The sequence below is a fragment of the Homarus americanus genome, unplaced genomic scaffold (genome assembly GCF_018991925.1).
Source record: "Homarus americanus isolate GMGI-L3 unplaced genomic scaffold, GMGI_Hamer_2.0 scaffold24260, whole genome shotgun sequence".
Lineage (NCBI taxonomy): Eukaryota > Metazoa > Arthropoda > Malacostraca > Decapoda > Nephropidae > Homarus > Homarus americanus.
In genome coordinates, this window is record NW_024721079.1 from 6,389,992 (window position 1) to 6,408,331 (window position 18,340).

The 18,340-nt window shown below is 36.6% G+C and overlaps 1 protein-coding gene and 1 long non-coding RNA gene across 2 annotated transcripts in view; one reads left to right on the forward strand and one right to left on the reverse strand.

Moving 5' to 3' along the window:
- The first annotated feature begins 5 nt into the window (after nucleotides 1–5).
- On the forward strand, nucleotides 6–2,101 carry LOC121861492. Its single transcript, XR_006088033.1, has 3 exons — nucleotides 6–163; nucleotides 566–570; nucleotides 1,475–2,101. It is a non-coding gene; the product is annotated as an uncharacterized LOC121861492 (long non-coding RNA).
- An 11,448-nt stretch (nucleotides 2,102–13,549) lies between these two features.
- LOC121861493 overlaps nucleotides 13,550–18,340 on the reverse strand; it is an 81,578-nt gene continuing 76,787 nt past the window's right edge. The window contains exons 17-18 of the mRNA XM_042359282.1: nucleotides 17,349–17,411; nucleotides 13,550–14,291 (exon numbers count right to left, since the gene is read on the reverse strand). Coding sequence (XP_042215216.1) covers nucleotides 13,968–14,291; nucleotides 17,349–17,411 — 387 coding nt within the window. The 3' untranslated portion in view covers nucleotides 13,550–13,967. The remainder of the gene's footprint in view (nucleotides 14,292–17,348; nucleotides 17,412–18,340) is intronic.

Below are 18,340 nucleotides of genomic sequence, written 5' to 3' on the forward strand. Positions count from 1 at the left end.
CATGAGTTGTGGAGATAAAAGTTCGTCTTCAAGGGAGAAGACAGACATCTCCACCAGCAGGAACACTTAGATCAACTGATCCAACATCAGGATCACCCGTGCCACCAACAGCAGCTTCAACATCCAGTCACAGGGGGAAGAGAAGGAAGCAGGTGAGCAAGAGGTATTGGATATTTGGACCCATATTCTAGAACGGGGTGGTAATATCGACAATATTTACCTAGATTTTGCCAAGGCTTTCGACAGTGTACCCCACGAAAGGCTGAAAATCAAACTGGAAGGGTACGGAATTCGGGGAAATGTCCTAGCGTGGATAGAAGACTTTCTACATGACCGCAAGCAATGTGTGGTGATTAATGGCACGAAATCGTCATCTGTACCTGTAACAAGTGGGGTACCGCAGGGTAGTGTATTGGGCCCGCTGTTGTTTGTTTGTTTCATAAATGATATGCCTGACGTTGTACACTCCTCCATACAAATGTTTGCCGATGACGCCAAGTTATTTCGGGAAATTAAGAACCAAGCGGACTGTGAAGAGCTGCAGAAGGACCTCTGTGGGCTCCAGGAATGGTCGATGGAATGGCTGCTGAGATTCAATGTCACGAAGTGTAAGAGGATGCACCTGGGGCGTACCAACGGTAAGGAGGCGTACCATATGTCCCAACGGGATCAAGAAAATGTACTAGTTGAGACTGTGTGTGAGAAGGACCTAGGTGTGTATGTTGACAATGAGCTGAAGTTCTCGGGCCATTGTGAGAAGAAGGTAAATCAGGCAAATAAATTATTGGGTCTTATAAGAAGGTCGTTCAGATATCTAGACGGTCCGTCCCTCGTGACGATCTTCAGGAGTGAAGTGCTTCCCCATCTGGAGTACTGTCACCCCATCTGGTCCCCGAGATATGCTAGGGACTGTCAGTTGGTTGAAAATGTTCAAAGGAGGGCCACCAAGCTGGTGCCTGCACTTCGGCATCTCAGCTACCCTGCGAGATTGGAGCGCCTGAACTTGCCTAGCTTATACTACAGACGGGCAAGGGGGGACCTAGTTGAGGTTTATAAGCATCTCAGGGGGCACTACTCAGTTGAGTGTCCTTACTTGGAGCTGGCGGACGCTCGCCCCACAAGGGGTCACAGCTCAAGATTGAAGAAGCCGCAAGTCCGGAAAACCGTGAGGGCAAACTTTTTCGGAGTGAGGGTTGTAAACTCTTGGAACAATCTACCAGAGAGTGTTGTGACGGCACCGAGTGTGAGCTCTTTCAAGAGAAGACTTGACCAACACTGGAGCGGGTTCAGGTACATTCAGGAGCCGGTGCATGCCCAGTATTTGCCAACAGTGCGTGACAGAGACGTGACCGATCGCCCGGGCGGCTAGCGAGCCGACCTTTTGGTGAAGAATATAAAGGAAAAGAGTCGTGACCGATCGCCCAAGCGGCTAACAAGCCGATCAGTGGCGAAGAGGATAAAAGTAAAGTAAAAGCTATTATTAAGGGCAATACACAAGAACTGAATGGTGCTATATTGGAGGCTTTAAAGGCCTTCACCAGCATGTACAATACATTATCGGCTCAATCTGTGCGTATGTATTTAGAGCAAGCATTAGAGCTGTTGTCAAAGAGTGCAGCCATAATTCCACCTCTGGCTGTGGGCAATCAAGTTAAATTATGGAAACTTTGCCATCAGTCATAACTGATAATGTATAAACCGTGATTTTTTCAATCTCTCTCTGTTTACTATTTTTTCTTAGCCACTTAATGGAGAATATGAAATATTTTTATGTTCCAACATTTATGTTTTTTTTTATTCTTTTGTGAAAACAAATAGATTCTTTCACCTTAATTTGTGATATAATGTCAAATACAATAAACAGTACTGTGATACTGTGTATTGTACACTCATATTTATGGGAGAAATTTAAATTGTTCTTTTTTTATCTCTGTTTACTGGGGGTTTTTTTTTGCACTTAATGGAGATGTGAAATCATATTTTGTATGATCAAATATTTGTTACGATTTTTTGTTCTTTTACTTCTTGTGAAACCAAAATAGATTCAGCATATTTTTTGCTAGAATTTCATATACAATATACTGTGATACTGTGTATTATATACTCATACTTATTTGGGAATTTTAATAATTCTTTTATTTCACATTTCTTTTGTACTTCAGTGACAATTTCAATATAGGTAGAGTACAGTACATGTAAAATCTTTCAAGAATGATAATTGCTATAACTGTATTTACAGTTTCAAACTAGGTATGATTACAGTACTATTAATTTATATACAGGACTGTACAGGTACTGTGGTAAATTTGGTTTTACTGCTTGTTCTTATTTAGAGGAACTAAAATTGTTTATGGATTTCTCTGACACTTGCAAACTATTTCAGTACAGTATAGTACTTTGAAGCCTTTAAAAATGTGGTGTACATTATTATTTCAAGCAAAATACTAAACTGTTTGAATGATATAATTTTACATATACTGAACTGTGATATATTTTTCATTAGTCATGCCAGTGTAATCCCTTTTTAGTTTTGTTTGAATTGAAATACTGTTTCAAGTTGTACTGTGATAATGTTTGGAGGAAATAAAATGTGTTACTTAAAGCCAAAAAATGTATTGGAAATATAGTAACCAGAATTTCTTGCCTCGTCCTTCTTGAACTCTTGGCATATGTGGTTCAAATCGTTCAAGAAGTTCATGGATGCATTCCTTGGACAGCCTATACCTCTTGATGAACTCCTCCTCAGAGAGATAAGCAAAAGGATTTTGATGGTCTCTAATAACAATACCAGAATGTTATAATGCCAGCCTGAGAAAATAAAACAAAATCTAATATTCTATTATCTATACAATGCAGTAACTACAGTATATAAGATAAATTACTTTTGATAATAGTTTACAAGCATGTTGCAAAGACAGAGAATTTCTTTAAGAAAGTTGTCCATAGTATATTTAACTTTTGTTTATTGTTGTTCCGGTGATGTAAGATAGGACTGACACGATTTAAATCGAGTGATTGAAAACATCATTAATCAATTTTGGCACTTTTTTCTAACCCTGAGTTCGAATATTTCATCTAAAAAAATATTTTACGTAACCTAATCTAAACTTACAAATATTGGTAGGTGCCACTTTTCAAGGTATTCTTTTTGTTATATTTATTCCTTCTCTTCTCCCACCATTTAGATTGTGCCCTTCTATCAAACACTCACTACACTGCCTTTATATATCCTATTTGCTTATAAAGAAAGAGGCCAAGAATGACACAAGGAAATATTGTAAGAATTGACCAAAGAGGTAAGACCTGAATAAAGGTGTAGAAGAAGGTGACCACCCAGAAGGATCTGTCCGAATTGGTTGAAATTTTTTCTATACACTAATATCAAGATATTAAACACAAAAATTGAAACGACAATGCATAAAACCTAATAGAACCTGACCTAACATACCCATAGGTTGGGTATGTTAGGTTAGGTTTTATAAGGTTCTATGCAATATTTTGTATTTATTTTTTCATATAATGCCAATAACATGATATTAAACACAGAAATGGAAGCGACAATGCATAGAACCTAATAGAACCTGACAATCTTTTTATTTAGTCTATCCCGCTTCACAATTCTCCTCCCGGCGCCATATTTGTTGTTTACCTCGCTAAATCCCCTTTTCAAGAGACGTTTCCTTAATGATGGTGAACGCTTCATCGTATTCCTCCTCGCCATTGCTGATGTCTATCAACCTCACTATTAAAGTATGTTGTTTAACACATAAATTAACACGATAATGCATAGAACCTAATACAGTAGTACCTGACCTAACAAACCCAAGGTTGGGTATGTTAGGTCAGGTTCTATTAGGTTCTTTGCTTTGTCGTTTCCATTTTTGTGTTTAATATCTTGATAATAGTGTGTAAAAAAAATTTCAACCAATTCGGACAATTCCTTCTAATGGTCACCCTCTTCTACACCTTTACTAAGACCTGTTGAGAGAGGCTACAAGAGACTGTGCAGCTTGGATAGCTACCATCAGGTAATCATGGCGAACCCACACAAGTATGGAAAATGGCCGTAAAACAGTGATGAGGATGAGACATATGAAGCCACCCTCTTGTCTGGGTGAGAATTGACAAGATTTTCGAGATCTTCCAAGATGTAAAGTAAATGAACTTTAACTCACATGCTATTTCTATTTTTTCAAACAAGAAGGATATGAATTGTTTCTCTTCTTGGTAATTTAATGCATTGCTCATGAAATTGACATACTGTATTGTACAGTACTGTAGAGGATATTAATAGATTAAAAGTTTATACTGTATCTACTGTATATTAGAATTACTCTCCTGCCATATTCTTTTCTTACAGATCAAATTGTTTTGTTAAGGATAATTTTGAAGTGTGTTGTTAAGATTCAGCATCACCTAGGTCATACCAACTGTAAGGAGGGGTTTCACATGTCCCAACGGGATGAAGAAACATCATTAACTGAGACAAAGTATTAAAAGTAACTGGGTGTGCATGTTGAGAATGAACTTAAGTTTGTGGAACATTGTGAGAAGAAGGTAAGTCAAGTAACTAAGTTAGTACAGTAGGTTTTATAAGAAGGGCATTCACATACCTAGATGGTTGTAACAAATTGCTTCTCCTAGTAACATTATGCCACAGTAATGGGGAGAACAATATTTTTACCTTTACCAACTGTGTATCTGTAGAGGTGACTGTTACCGTGAATATAAAAGTTACTTGTGAAACTGTCATATATGTAACAATCTTCCTGGGTTGTCACCACTAGTAACAATCACTTGTGAAGCACGTTACCTTATATTTTAGAGATGCAATACTAAAATATAGATAAAAGTTTATTGGATCTTCTGTAGTGAAATCCAATATGGTCCTTTGTTTGTATTTATTATAAAAGGTTTCTATGTACACTTTCAAGAAGGATTATCACCGTAACTTAATCACTGTAGCTGTGAGTGGTAAATGAGGATGGAGGCTGTCTTATATAGCTCTGCTAAGTACGTCCTGTCGCTGATGAGATAGTTGAGTGAGAATGTCTAGGAACCCGTCAAGGGAGAACGGAAATATATCCGACGTCCTCCCTTGAGGGAAGACAGAACCATCCACGATGGCTCTCAATAACGTCTTCCTCAAATGAGTGATATCTAACCACTGCCTGCAATAAGTGGCCAGAGAGCCGGCTATTTAATGCTTAACTCGGCACTAAATGACACGGACAAAATAAAATTTTTCAGTTTTTATAAAAAAAAATTTGACATTGATCTCGGATATGGATCGTCCTTTTCGCTGCCACTTATGAAACTGTTTAAATTTTTCTGTTACATCACAGTATGAGTAACAGGAGAACAGATTATCTCAACTGTGTGACGAATAACTTCTGCTATGAGAATTGTCACGGTTACTTGGAGTACACTCGACTAACTATAGACCGGTCATCTTAGACTGGTCCTAGACTGAGTCCTCTGTAACGATATCTTCTTTGTAACAGTATATAGCATCATTGTTTTTTATGTGTTTTTTTGTAACACTGACACTGGTTATTGTTATGGGTATGTAGATCCGCTGTATGTAACTTCTTTGTTTACAGTATTATAAAAATATTTCTTATATGCACTTTCAAAAAGGGTTTTACTGTAAATTATCTCAATGTAGCTATTGAGAGTTTAAATGAGGTTAGGATTGAGTGAAGACTTTAGTAGAGACTTCTCGAGGGAGAACGGAAAATATATCAGACATCCTCCCTTGACGGGTCACCTCTACGATGACTCTGAATAACATCTTCCTCTCATGAGTGTTATCTAATTACTGCAACGCAATAGGTGGCTAGAGAGCCGGCTACTAAATGCTTAACTCAGCACTAAGTGACGTGACTTCCCGTGCATGGGCACACCTTATCGCATGTTCTGAACATGCTACCTTATAGCTAGTGGAAAGTTACAAGGGGGTGATAGAGTATATAAGTCTAGTGTACAGTATTTAACTCATTTATATAAATACTTTTGCTCTTCAAAAGTGTGATGCTCCCCATTTGGTGTACTGTACTGTCTCATCTGGTCCCTGAGATATAATAGAGATTATTAGTTGATTGAAAATATCTGAAGAAGCTCCAAAAAGTAGAACATTGCAGTTACCTAACTTATATTATAGGTGGGCACCTCAGAGAACATTACTCAGTTGAGTGTTAATACCTAATACTAGTGAATGCCTGCCCTACTTAAGGTCACAACCTCATGTTGAAGACGCCACAACTTCAGAAAATTGTCAGGAAGATTTTTCTTCTTTTTTGAATGAGAGTTGTGAACTCTTGGAACAATCTACCAGAGTGTGTTGTGACAGCACCAAGTGTGAGCTCATTTAAGACCAGACTAGAATCAACACTGGCACAAATACAGATACAATCTGGAACCAGTACTTGACTGATTGCTCAAATGGCTAACTGGCTGATCAGTGGCAAAGAGAATAAAGAGAAGTTTTGGAGATACAAGCACACCGGGAATGAATGAATTAATTTCAAACATTGCAATGTACCACAGGAAAGTAATAGACGAAAGTATGTAAATTTATCAAGTGTATTACAAAATAAACAAAAATAAACACATTTATTATATTTAACTCATAGCAATTCATTCCTTATAACTTAACCAGATTCTGCATTAGAAATATTAGTCATAAGTAGGTATAAATGAAAAAAAAAAATATTGAAGCTATGACCATTGTTTAACTAAACATTTTTTTTTTTTAGGGCTCAGAGGCTATAAGCTGACACACACACACATACATTCTTAACCCGTACAATAAGTCAACCACATTTTATACAGTATGCATATTTACAATATTTATCACTATAATATACAATCAAGTATTCATAATCTGTACTGAAACAAAGGAATGTTTGCTTGTACTGTATTAACAATAAAAATGTACAATATAATGCATTTTCAAGAAAACTATACAGCATTGACCTTTATTTTATGAATTTGATAATGTATTCTGAGAGGTATTTGTTTATTTTCTAAATTATATATTTATGTATAAGGGAATATTCTCATGGTACAGTAATTAGCAAAACATATGTTGCTGATGTTATCAATAGTTACTGTTCTCTGTCTGTGGTGATTCTTTAACCTTTAGTTAAAACTTATGCATCTACAACACTTGAAAATTAGCCAGAGTAACTGAACAATCATGTGTTGCAAAAATAAGCATAGACAAATACACAGCAATGCAAAATTTTAATAAGGATAATTATGTTAAACCTCAAAACATTCACAATAATGAAAATGACATTTAATTATGGACACACATTTTAAGATACAATAAACTTATCTTTTAGAAATGAAATTATCTTATTTGGATTAATACATCTTTTTTCTATATAAAGTATTACCTCTCTATACCCAAATTATAAGTGAGCAGCCAGTTTGGTATAGTATAAGGAGGTTTTCGGTATAGAACAAATCTGAAAAATTCGTCCAATCCCAAACTTTGTTCGGCATATATGAAAAAAATTCAGTATTTTTAGTCCAGATAAATTGTTGCAATATTGGATTTTTTTTTATACAGTAGAAAGTATAGTTTAGTAACACAAGACAAAAAGTCTATACAACATCTGTATGAGTTAAGGTAAATAGTTTATGTTAATTTTTATAATATCGGAGATACAAGAATGAGTCCCAGTCTGACTTAAGTTCGAAAAATATAAAAAATAAACAAAGAAAACTAATGGAATCCATCACCATTGTTGTTTGTTTTTACTTCAGTCAATCAGAACAAAGTGCGCAACTCAAAACATAACACACGACTCCAGTCCTGTAAGATGACTTCGTAATTTTCCACATCTAGTGGTATTTAGCTCAAAGTTTCAGCCCAAGAAATTGAGGCAAAAATATCAATTCCTTGGTCTGAATACCAGCTCTTGGGAAAAAAGATGCTTCACCATGCATAAAGGGTGCAACAGTGGAAAGAAAACCAAAATTTCTTGTAAGTAATAGGGTACAGTAAAGTCTATACTGTAAAGTATTATTACAGGAATTATTGTTATTTTATTATTATGACAGTATTTTATTTGAATTCAGTATCTGACGTGGGGTTTAGTAGAGGGTTCGGTATAGTATAGTGAATTCGTTCAGAATAGAGATAATACTGAAATCTGAGGAGCAGTTTGGTATAGACCGGTAATACTGTACGTACTCTATTTTAACATACACGTGGTACTTCCAAAACAAGACTGAAAGAATTAAAGTGAAGATAATGTGTTATTGTCCGTGGTAAGGTGCTCCCCGACTTGCAACGGGGTTAGAGACCCAAATCCAGGTCGTAAGTACGATTGGTCGTAAGTCCGACATAGATAAAAAAAAAAAATCTACAATGAAATACGGTACAGTAAAAGTAATAAATAATGAGGAATGGCTAGTGTGACTGAGCACTTACCTTTAATGTAGTCAGCTGAATGCACACGGGGCCCCCATAATTTTCTATTTACAGGATACATGGAGACTATATTAATTGGATGAAGCAGAGGAGACAGGGCTGGGTGGGTCATCAATGTCGCTTTCTTCAGACAGGTTTATGTACTGTGGAAACTTGCTGGTTGAAGGTATTGGATCATCTTGAGGGAGTGAAGAGGCAGCACTGGTGGGGCGTGAGGAGACAGCCCTGGGGGACTTCTTAAAATAGATGTCCAATTTAGACTGCAGTTTGTTTTTTCTTTTCATTATAAATTTCTCTGTAGCAAGCAAGTGCATCTTGGATCATTCTGTCAACTTTGGCATAACGCTCATAATTTTGATCCATGCCATCAAACATTTGCATTCCTTTATTAATTGTAGCAAATGCCTCTGCCATATGTTTCACTGAAAACTTTTTGAGGGTGCAGGTTTTTCTTCTACATTTTGTCTCTCTTCTTCCTCTGCAATTTTCTGTGCATCTAGTTCAATAAGATCCTCGTTACTGAGCTCTTCTGCTACACTTTCAACCAACTGTTCAACATCTTCATTATCAATTTCTAACTCCAGCTGTTTACCTAACTCCACTATCTTGTTACTAATATCCGAAATAACTTCATTTTCATTAACTCCTTTGAAACTGTATATCCGCTCAGGCATGCGCTTCCACAATAATCCAGTCTCATCCACATTGAATATTTGCTCAGACAAATAATTCCCTTCCACAATCACTTCATCTAACTCCTCCTTAAAAGCTTCGGCAGCACCAACATCGACACTAGCTGCTTCTCCACTCACCTTAACACTGTGTAGACTGTAGCGTTTTTTAAATCTATCAAACCACCCTTGACTTCCTGTAAAGGTTTGATCACATTCATCTCCTGCCTGCTCCTTCAGGGTTTGGAACAGGCTTCTTGCTTTAGCCTGTATGGTTAGAAGGCTTAATTAAATACGATAATAACGAAAGTTCACAGCATGATCAGTATAGGATACGATAGCCAAACACCAACTAAGCGCTCCACTGAGTGAGTGTACCCGCGCGGCGACCAGAGCCTGCCACGCTCTCGCCCGGGACAGAAACGTTTCGGTATAGAAAATGCGCGTGTCATTTGAAAATATTTTTGGTCACGACTGCCGCGGTCGTATGTCCCGACGGACGTAAGGTCAGAGCAGGTCCAAGCAGTCGTAAGTCGGGGACTACCTGTATAGTCCCCGACTTACGACTGCTTGGACTTACCTCCATTGGTACTTACGACCTGCTGTGACCTTACGTCCGTCGGGACATACGACCGCGGCAGTCGTGACCAAAAATATTTTCAAATGACGCGCGCATTTTCTATACCGAAACGTTTCCGTCCTGGGCGAGAGCGTGGCACATCTCGGGTCGCCTCGTGGGTACACTCACTCAGTGGCGCGCTTAATGTACTGGAAAGCATAAAAGAGAGAGTGCTGGTGGTGTTCCAAAGAAAAGGAGACAGGCAATTACTTTTGAGATGAAAATGAAGATAATAACACAGCATGAGAATGGAAAAGCAGTAGCAACAATCTCACGCGACCTAGGTTTCTCACACTCTACTATATCCACTATTCTGAAGGACAAGGAACATATTCGTGATGCAGTGAAAGGAACAACACCTATAAAGGGAACTATAATATCAAAGAAAAAACAAGGTCCTATTCACGATATGGAAAAATTATTGGTGATATGGATAGAAGACCAGATACAGAAGTGTGTACCCTTAAGCCTTCTAACCATACAGGCTAAAGTAAGAAACCTGTTCCAAAGCCTGAAGGAGCAGGCAGGAGATGAATGTGATCAAACCTTTACAGGAAGTCATGGGTGGTTTGATAGATTTAAAAAACTCTACAGTCTACACAATGTTAAGGCGAGTGGAAAGGCAGCTAGTGCCGATGTTGGTGCTGCCGAAGCTTTTAAGAAGGAGTTAGATGAAGTGATTGTGGAAGGGAATTATTTGCCTGAGCAAATATTCAATGTGGATGAGACTGGATTATTGTGGAAGCACATGCCTGAGCGGACATACATCCACAAAGAGGCGAAAACAATGCCAGGATTCAAGGCATTCAAGGACAGAATTACACTTCTGTTGGGGGGGAATGTTGCTGGTTTCAAGCTAAAGCCCTTCATGATCTATCATTCGGAGAACCCCAGGGCTTTTAAACATGTCAGCAAGCACACACTGCCATTGTTTTATCGCAGTAATAAAAGAGCCTGGATGACCCTAGTACTGTTTGAGGATTGGTTCATGACTTGTTTCATTCCACGGATTCCATACAAGATTTTGCTGATTTTGGATAATGCTCCAGGACACCCACCACACCTGGACGACATGCACCCTGATGTTAAGGTAGGGTACATTCCACCTAACACTACCTCTATCATCCAACCCATGGATCAAGGTGCTATTGCTCCCTTTAAAGCGCATTATTTACGCACGACCTTCGCTCAGGCTGTTACTGCTACTGAAGGTGAGAAAATGCTCAGAGTTTTGGAAGGAGTACAACGTTTTGTCATGTATAAAGAACATTAGTGCAGCATGGGATCAGGTTACAAAACATTGCATGAATGGAATATGGAAGAAAATCCTGAAAAGATATGTGAACAGTTTCAAAGGATTTAATGAAAATGAAGTTATTTTGGATATTAGTAATAAGATAGTGGAGTTAGGTAAACAGCTGGAGTTAGAAATTGATAATGAAGATGTTGAACAGTTGGTTGAAAGTGTAGCAGAAGAGCTCAGTAACGAGGATCTTATTGAACTTGATGCACAGAAAATTGCAGAGGAAGAAGAGAGACAAAATGTAGAAGAAGAACCTGCACCCCCAAAAAGTTTTCAGTGAAACAAATGGCAGAGGCATTTGCTACAATTAATAAAGGAATGCAAATGTTTGATGGCATGGATCAAAATTATGAGCGTTATGCCAAAGTTGACAGAATGGTCCAAGAGTCACTAGCTTGCTACAGGTAGATTTATAATGAAAAGAAAAAGCAAACTGTGCAGTCTAAATTGGACATCTATTTCAAGAAGTCCCCCAGTGCTGTCTCCTCACGCCCCACCAGTGCTGCCTCTTCACTCCTTCAAGATGATCCAATACCTTCAACCAGCAAGTTTCCACAAAACATAAACCTGTCTGAAGAAAGCGACATTGATGACCCACCCAGCCCTGTCTCCTCTGCTTCATCCAATTAATATAGTTCCATGTATCCTGTAAATAGAAAATTATGGGGGCCCTGTGTGCATTCAGCTGACTACATTTAAGGTAAGTGCTCAGTCACACTGTATCCATTCCTCATTATTTATTACTTTTACTGTACTGTATTTCATTGTAGATTTTTTATTTATTTATTTATTTTTTTAAATTTGATTTTTTTTTTATCTATGTCGGACTTACGACCTGGATTTGGGGTCCTAACCCCGTCGTAAGTCGGGGAGCACCTGTACTGAGTAAAATACCTGCTTGCTTCTGTTACATCTTGTGTTTCAGAACAGTTTGCCCCATATTTCACATCTACAATAATACAAATAAAATTTCAAACCAAGAAATATGTTCACAGGACACACATACCACAACTACACACCAACTATGGAGATAATGTATTAGATAAAAATTATGGATGCACAAAATATTACATAGCTCTAGTAGGCAAGGGCACAAAAATATGGAAATATCTTTTCTATCTTTTTTTTTTTAATTTAAAACATTGCTGTACTGAGCTTAAACCTGGTTTGTTCATATTGATTCTCAAATGATACTTGCATTACTACATAATATCAATATACACTACAGTATTCTAGATTCAGTCATAACATTTAACTAATATTGCCAAGCCATTCCATGAGATTTAATTAGTTGTATAGCACTATCACATATCACAATACTGTACATAGTTGAGGAAAAATAGGAACCCTTGAACACAATTGGTTATTTTTTACCTCCTATTGCAGTTGTTCACTTAAGACAGTCATGTTCAGTTCCATTTCACTTCTAGTAATTCTCTGTTAAGTTTTATGATGAAACAGCACAGAATCGAGATGCCCAATGAGACCACTTATCTGCATGTGACTCCGTCTACACCTGCTCTTTTCCCAGGTTTCCACAGTAAGCTCAGAGCATTCCACCGTTAAGAACAAAGTCTAACCAATTAATGAAGTTGGTCCAACTTTTGCAGCATAACAGATCTGTTCACTCCATTCTTTATCTCAACCCACACTTCCAAATAATACTGTAACTTCATCCAAGTTTTCAGAATCTGACAATGTTGTTTCTAAGTAAGTGAACTTTTCCACTGCTTGGAAATGCATTCAGATATGAAGGTGTTTGTTGAGATGTATGGTTTGTTGATGCTTGAAGGTAGAACTTGAGTCTTCTGCAGTCTGATAGTTAAATCAATTTGCTAAGCTACTCCTAAGAGGGAAGTTGATTAAGCTCAGGTGGTTCTTCAAATTTCCTACCATAGTTATCAACAAAAACCACTTTCCTGTCAAGCATGAGAAGGGTCTTCATCTTGGCTTTGCACCAGCTGAGAAGGGAATGAACAGTGTGGCAGCTAGTACTCATCCCTGACTCACGTCAAATTATGAGACCTCACATGGCTTTGAGCTGGCATTGGTTTTTGATTACTTGGTAAGCAGATTAAACACAAATTTCTCAGAGCACCCAAACTTTTGTCAGAATCTTTCAGAGATTATCCCTGGTTTTAGTTTCAAATCCCTTGAAGTTGAAAAAGAAGATATTTTCTGCTTAATACATTTCTCCTTCAGTTGGCATGGTGCAGACATCATGAGTGCTGTATCAATCCTTGTGAGTCATACTGACTTGCTTGGTATGACTAATGAGAACCCACTAAGACACATCATTATTATGTATGTCAAGGAATAACTTAAATACTTGATACTTAATATTACAATTCACAACTTTCACAAACTCCTACTTTAAATAATACAAGTGTCAAAAAGACATGAACCAGTATAAATGCTTAGAAATGAATTAGATGACTACCAGGCATATTAACCCTTAACAAGGTCATGAAATTATTTAAAAATACTATGGTCAATAATTATAACCTTACTAAGAATAAGCATATATTTTTTATTTACAGGTCTTTGGTATACAATGACTTACATTCACCTCTTATACAGTGTATATACAGTACTGTTAATCCTTCATGTTCCGTGGTTTGTATAGTCCGATCATAAAGCTTCATGATGGTTTTATCGATATACAGTATTCACATCCTAATGAATGTGCAACAGAAACAAAGCTTTAACTGTTGCCTTATAGTGCCATGATCTAAATTATCCTCTTAACTCTGCAAAGGATCATAAAATCATGAAACTTAAAAAGCTTTACACAAAGGTGACCTATGAAATGCAAATCTTTTAAATTTTAATTACAAATGTGATATAAATATTTTTTTAAATAAAATGACAGAAAACACTCTTAAAATTCCTTAACAAAGAATGGGCTGCAATCACACTGGGTTGCCACTAAGAGGTTACAAAATTGGTATCTTCCTTACGAAGAATCTTTCTCCCACGTGAACTGGTACCAGCCATGAGAAGTATACTTGTTGGAATAGAGCTGGCTGCCTCTGAGCTAATATTCATACCCTGGTACCTACTGTCAAGAACCAGTTTCTGAGGTCTACCTAATTTCTTCTTAAATTTTTTTTCAGTACTTATCTCTGTTTTTTCTCTGCTGGTGTGTGCTCTCAAAGGAACAGAAGGTGTAGGCCCATCTAAAACCACATGAGGTGATGCAGGAGTTGGGAGAGGACTGCCATCATCTAAATCCAAATCAAAACTTGATTCCTGTCAATGGAAAATGAACCTTTATGATTTTACCTATTATAGTATTTTTTCTTTTGCAGGTCCTTTCCTGCTAAAGTATACAGAAAGGCAGTTGAAGCCCTAACATGCTTCAATTTCACAAATATAATCCCCCAAAATAGTTGAGCTGATCAAATAAATGTGATGGAAAATACAGAAAAATTGATGAAGCAACAAAAGTTGAGAAGTACAGTGTTTTGTACAGAGCATGTGTTGAGACTACAGTACTGTATTATAAAAAGTCAGTCTACTCTTTATGATGATGTTCTAGCTTGCAATGTAAGTCCTGCAGTGAGTGCTACTATGAAAAGCAGAGCCGAGTGCCTCCTGTAGAGAGGACTCTCCTGACAGACCAATGAACTGAAAGGAGAATGATGATTGCTGGCATTGTCAAACGGGCAACTGGTGCAGTGAAAAAATGATTAGAAAGCAAACTTTATTAGGTCTCGACTATTTTTTTTTTCGCTGGCGGTGATAGACTAAGAAGGGGCATACATAATGTTCAATTAATATTGATGTATTGCAAATAAATCCATATATAACTGTTAAGGATACCTAGTTCTGGCTCACTTTAATGCCAAATTTACTGTCTGTAAAGATATTACTGCTTGAAAACATTAACTTTCAAGATAAAAGTGAAAAAAAAGTTTGAAATAAAGAATATATCCCACTGAAGTCACAACAAATTCAGGCTTTGGGGAGAACACATTTGCCACTTGTTTCCTTTTCACTAATTATCATTTATATCAAGATAAATGACACCAAACATATAAAGCAACAGATAATAATGAACATTTCATAACGAGTAGAATCACGTATAAACCCCACATACTCATGTAAAGGTGTCATTTATGACGAACGTTGGGGAGGTAGTGTGCTTGGCAGAAGGGGGAGTGTGGCTGCCAGCAGTTCCAGCTCATTGCCTCAATATATGTATACCCCCCCACACACACATGCTCTTCATTTTTTGTTTATAGTTTTATATTATATTTTCTTTGTTCCTAAGCCACAATAGGGTATTGTAATGATGTGCACTTGGAGCAGAATATCCCCAGTTTTTCTGACTTTCCTCCCAAATTTTTTCCAGTGAGTCGAACATCGCCAAATCGAAAAGTGACCATCGTTAAGGAAACTGCCTGAGGCGAGATAGTTGAAAAATATTTAAAATAATCGAAAAATTAAAACATTCTCAGAGCCTTGTGTGCTCTTCTAGTAGCCACTCCCACAATATCAATGCTAATTATGGAGATTTGGCAATTAAATGCCCCCTCCCCCTCACTCGCTTGCATGATCAAGGTCATTTTGACGAGTATCAACAACCTCTTGTAAAATATTCATAGAAAATAAACTAGAAAACATAACTTACTTCTGCTTTCTCTGGCACTATCTGGCATGCTACTGAGTGTAGAGGGAGGAAGGAGGAGCAGCTGGACTAGCATTCAAATAAGTGAAGTCAGTACGCTTTCGACTGTCAAAGTGGTCAGATATACGATTCATTACTCGCTGCAGCTCGCTTTCTCAAAATAGGTTTTTCATAGCATTTTCAGATATTTCTCCACTATTTTTGGGTTGATTAAAAAAACACAAATATGAATAATTTCTTCGTTGTACTTTTTCGAGATAAAAAAGAAAACAAATATTAGGAGAGGCTGAATAGTATAAAAAAAATAGAAAAAAAAATTTGCTTAATACATGTATATAAAAAAAGGTAATTCCAACAATTCGTTAAATATGTTGATAACCATCACATAAATAATTTACAAGAAAATTCTTCATGGGATGGCAGAGATCTATCAAAATGAAATTTCAAATTTTTATAAAAAAATCCAGCCCAAAATGATTGAAACTTGGATATAATCAATACTGTATAGATAAAATATACATAACATATATAAAAATCATGATAATCAGATAATAAATAAAATTGTCCAAGTCTGTATCCTTAAACAAAGAAAGGGTGTTAAAAATTTTATATCGCAAAACTGAAATATCGCTTAGAGAATGATCATTAAATGAGTGATACCTCTACAGCATATGGTTTTACTTGCATTAATCAATATTAATCGAATATTATGTATGAGCCAATTTGCTGCAAAGGGAATGGATCTTGTACAGTACTGTCAACTAAAAAAGAAAAAAACTATAGTCTCACACACCCCGATTTCATGCTTTAACTCTAGAGAAGAGTACATGCTAAATTAAAGAAATATTTGTGCCTATGGAGTATGGTACGGTGAGCACGGGTGGAACTCAAAATGCAGCCCACCTCCTCATGTGAGTTCTGGGTGATTTGAATAATAACAATTGATTGAGAAATTTTTATTAAATTCAGCAAAGAGCTGCATAAAATTATCCCTTGTTTAGCAATAACTTCACTTAACCTTAGGATTTTCAGGAACACCTTTGGTGTAAATCGTTTTGCCACCTCCATAGCCTAGCTCAGTACGGAAAATTGAGTCATACATTTGAGATCATAAGACAAGACAAGCATATTTCACCAGCACCAGTTACCATATGAGTATGTACTGAAGGTTTACTTTTTGTCTTGTCCCTGTGGGGTGCTATTTTTCTTACAATGTTTGCTTTACACTGCTGGTGCACCTCTCCATTGTGCCCAGATGGCAGACATGTAGGGATGATGCTATGACAATAGTTGCCTTGTACAAGGCAAACAATAGTTTGGTATATATTTCGATATCAAACTGGTGTGTTTTTGCAATCTGTGCAATGACTGATCAAGTGGTCCAGGAAGGAGGAGGGGGGGAATTCCCACTCCCTGCCCAAAGAGTGGTAGACCCAAAATTATGATCTCTAGAACCCTGAAAGCTGTTGCAAGACAGGTTAAGCCTAAACCCTCACTGATAGCATGTGAGGTTAAGGAGGGTAATCCAAGGTTGTTAGGTGAAGTGTCGCTGAGCACTCTGTGCAACAATGAACTACATGATGACATAGGCTTTTGACATACTGGTGAGTGTTAAATAAAAATAAATAAATAGATAAATAAATATATTACAGCAAAAATTTCGATTTCATACTTACATTTGATGAAAGGCTAAAAGCATCCTTCTCAAGGTCAGTAGGCTTCCACTGTTTCTCAAATACCTGGAAAAGAGAAAGATAATTTAAAGTCTTCTTGATACAAACATACTAAAACAAATCTTGCATATAAGATGTCCATTCTGAAACTGCTATGAAGTACAGTTGTTTAAAGTATTGCACTTTGAAGATGCAGGTAGACACCTTATCATTACTTTATGGAACATATCAATGTTAATCATAATGTTTTTTCAGGTATTTTAGATGCTAAAACTAATCTCATCTAATTTTGGGGTAACTTTGGCTGATATAATATCAATTAACATCTTTTCAATAAAACTGGTTTTATTTTTTCGAGATTATTTAATTTTAAGAAAAATCAAATCAAATACCAATACAATTCCCAGTATGATTTTTAAATATGACAATATTTCATTATCATCAATATCTATTAACATATACTCAACATGAAATATACAGGAATCCCTCCTTTAACAATGGGGATGCATTCCTGAAAACCTACATTAAGTGAAATTATTGCAACGAGGGAGAAAACTAGGAATAATATCCGAGGAGATGGCCTGTTGCCATTGTTACTGTACATGTAATGAAACTATAAAAGTTGTAGAATAATCATTAAAATGTGGCTTAGAATAAAACAAAAACAAAATAATTATATATATATATATATATATATATATATATATATATATATATATATATATATATATATATATATATATATATATATATATATATATATATATATATATATATATATATATATATATATATATATATATATATATATATATATATAGAGAAGTCCAAAAATCCGGACTGCTTGGGGATTGGGTCGGTCCGGATTTTCGGATTTTCGGTTCTCAGGCAGTACTAAATCAAATTGGGAGGAATAAAAGATGAACAGTTACATTCTTATGGTCATGGGTGATCCCAAGCCCACCATGACCATAGAATATCTTAATATTACCATT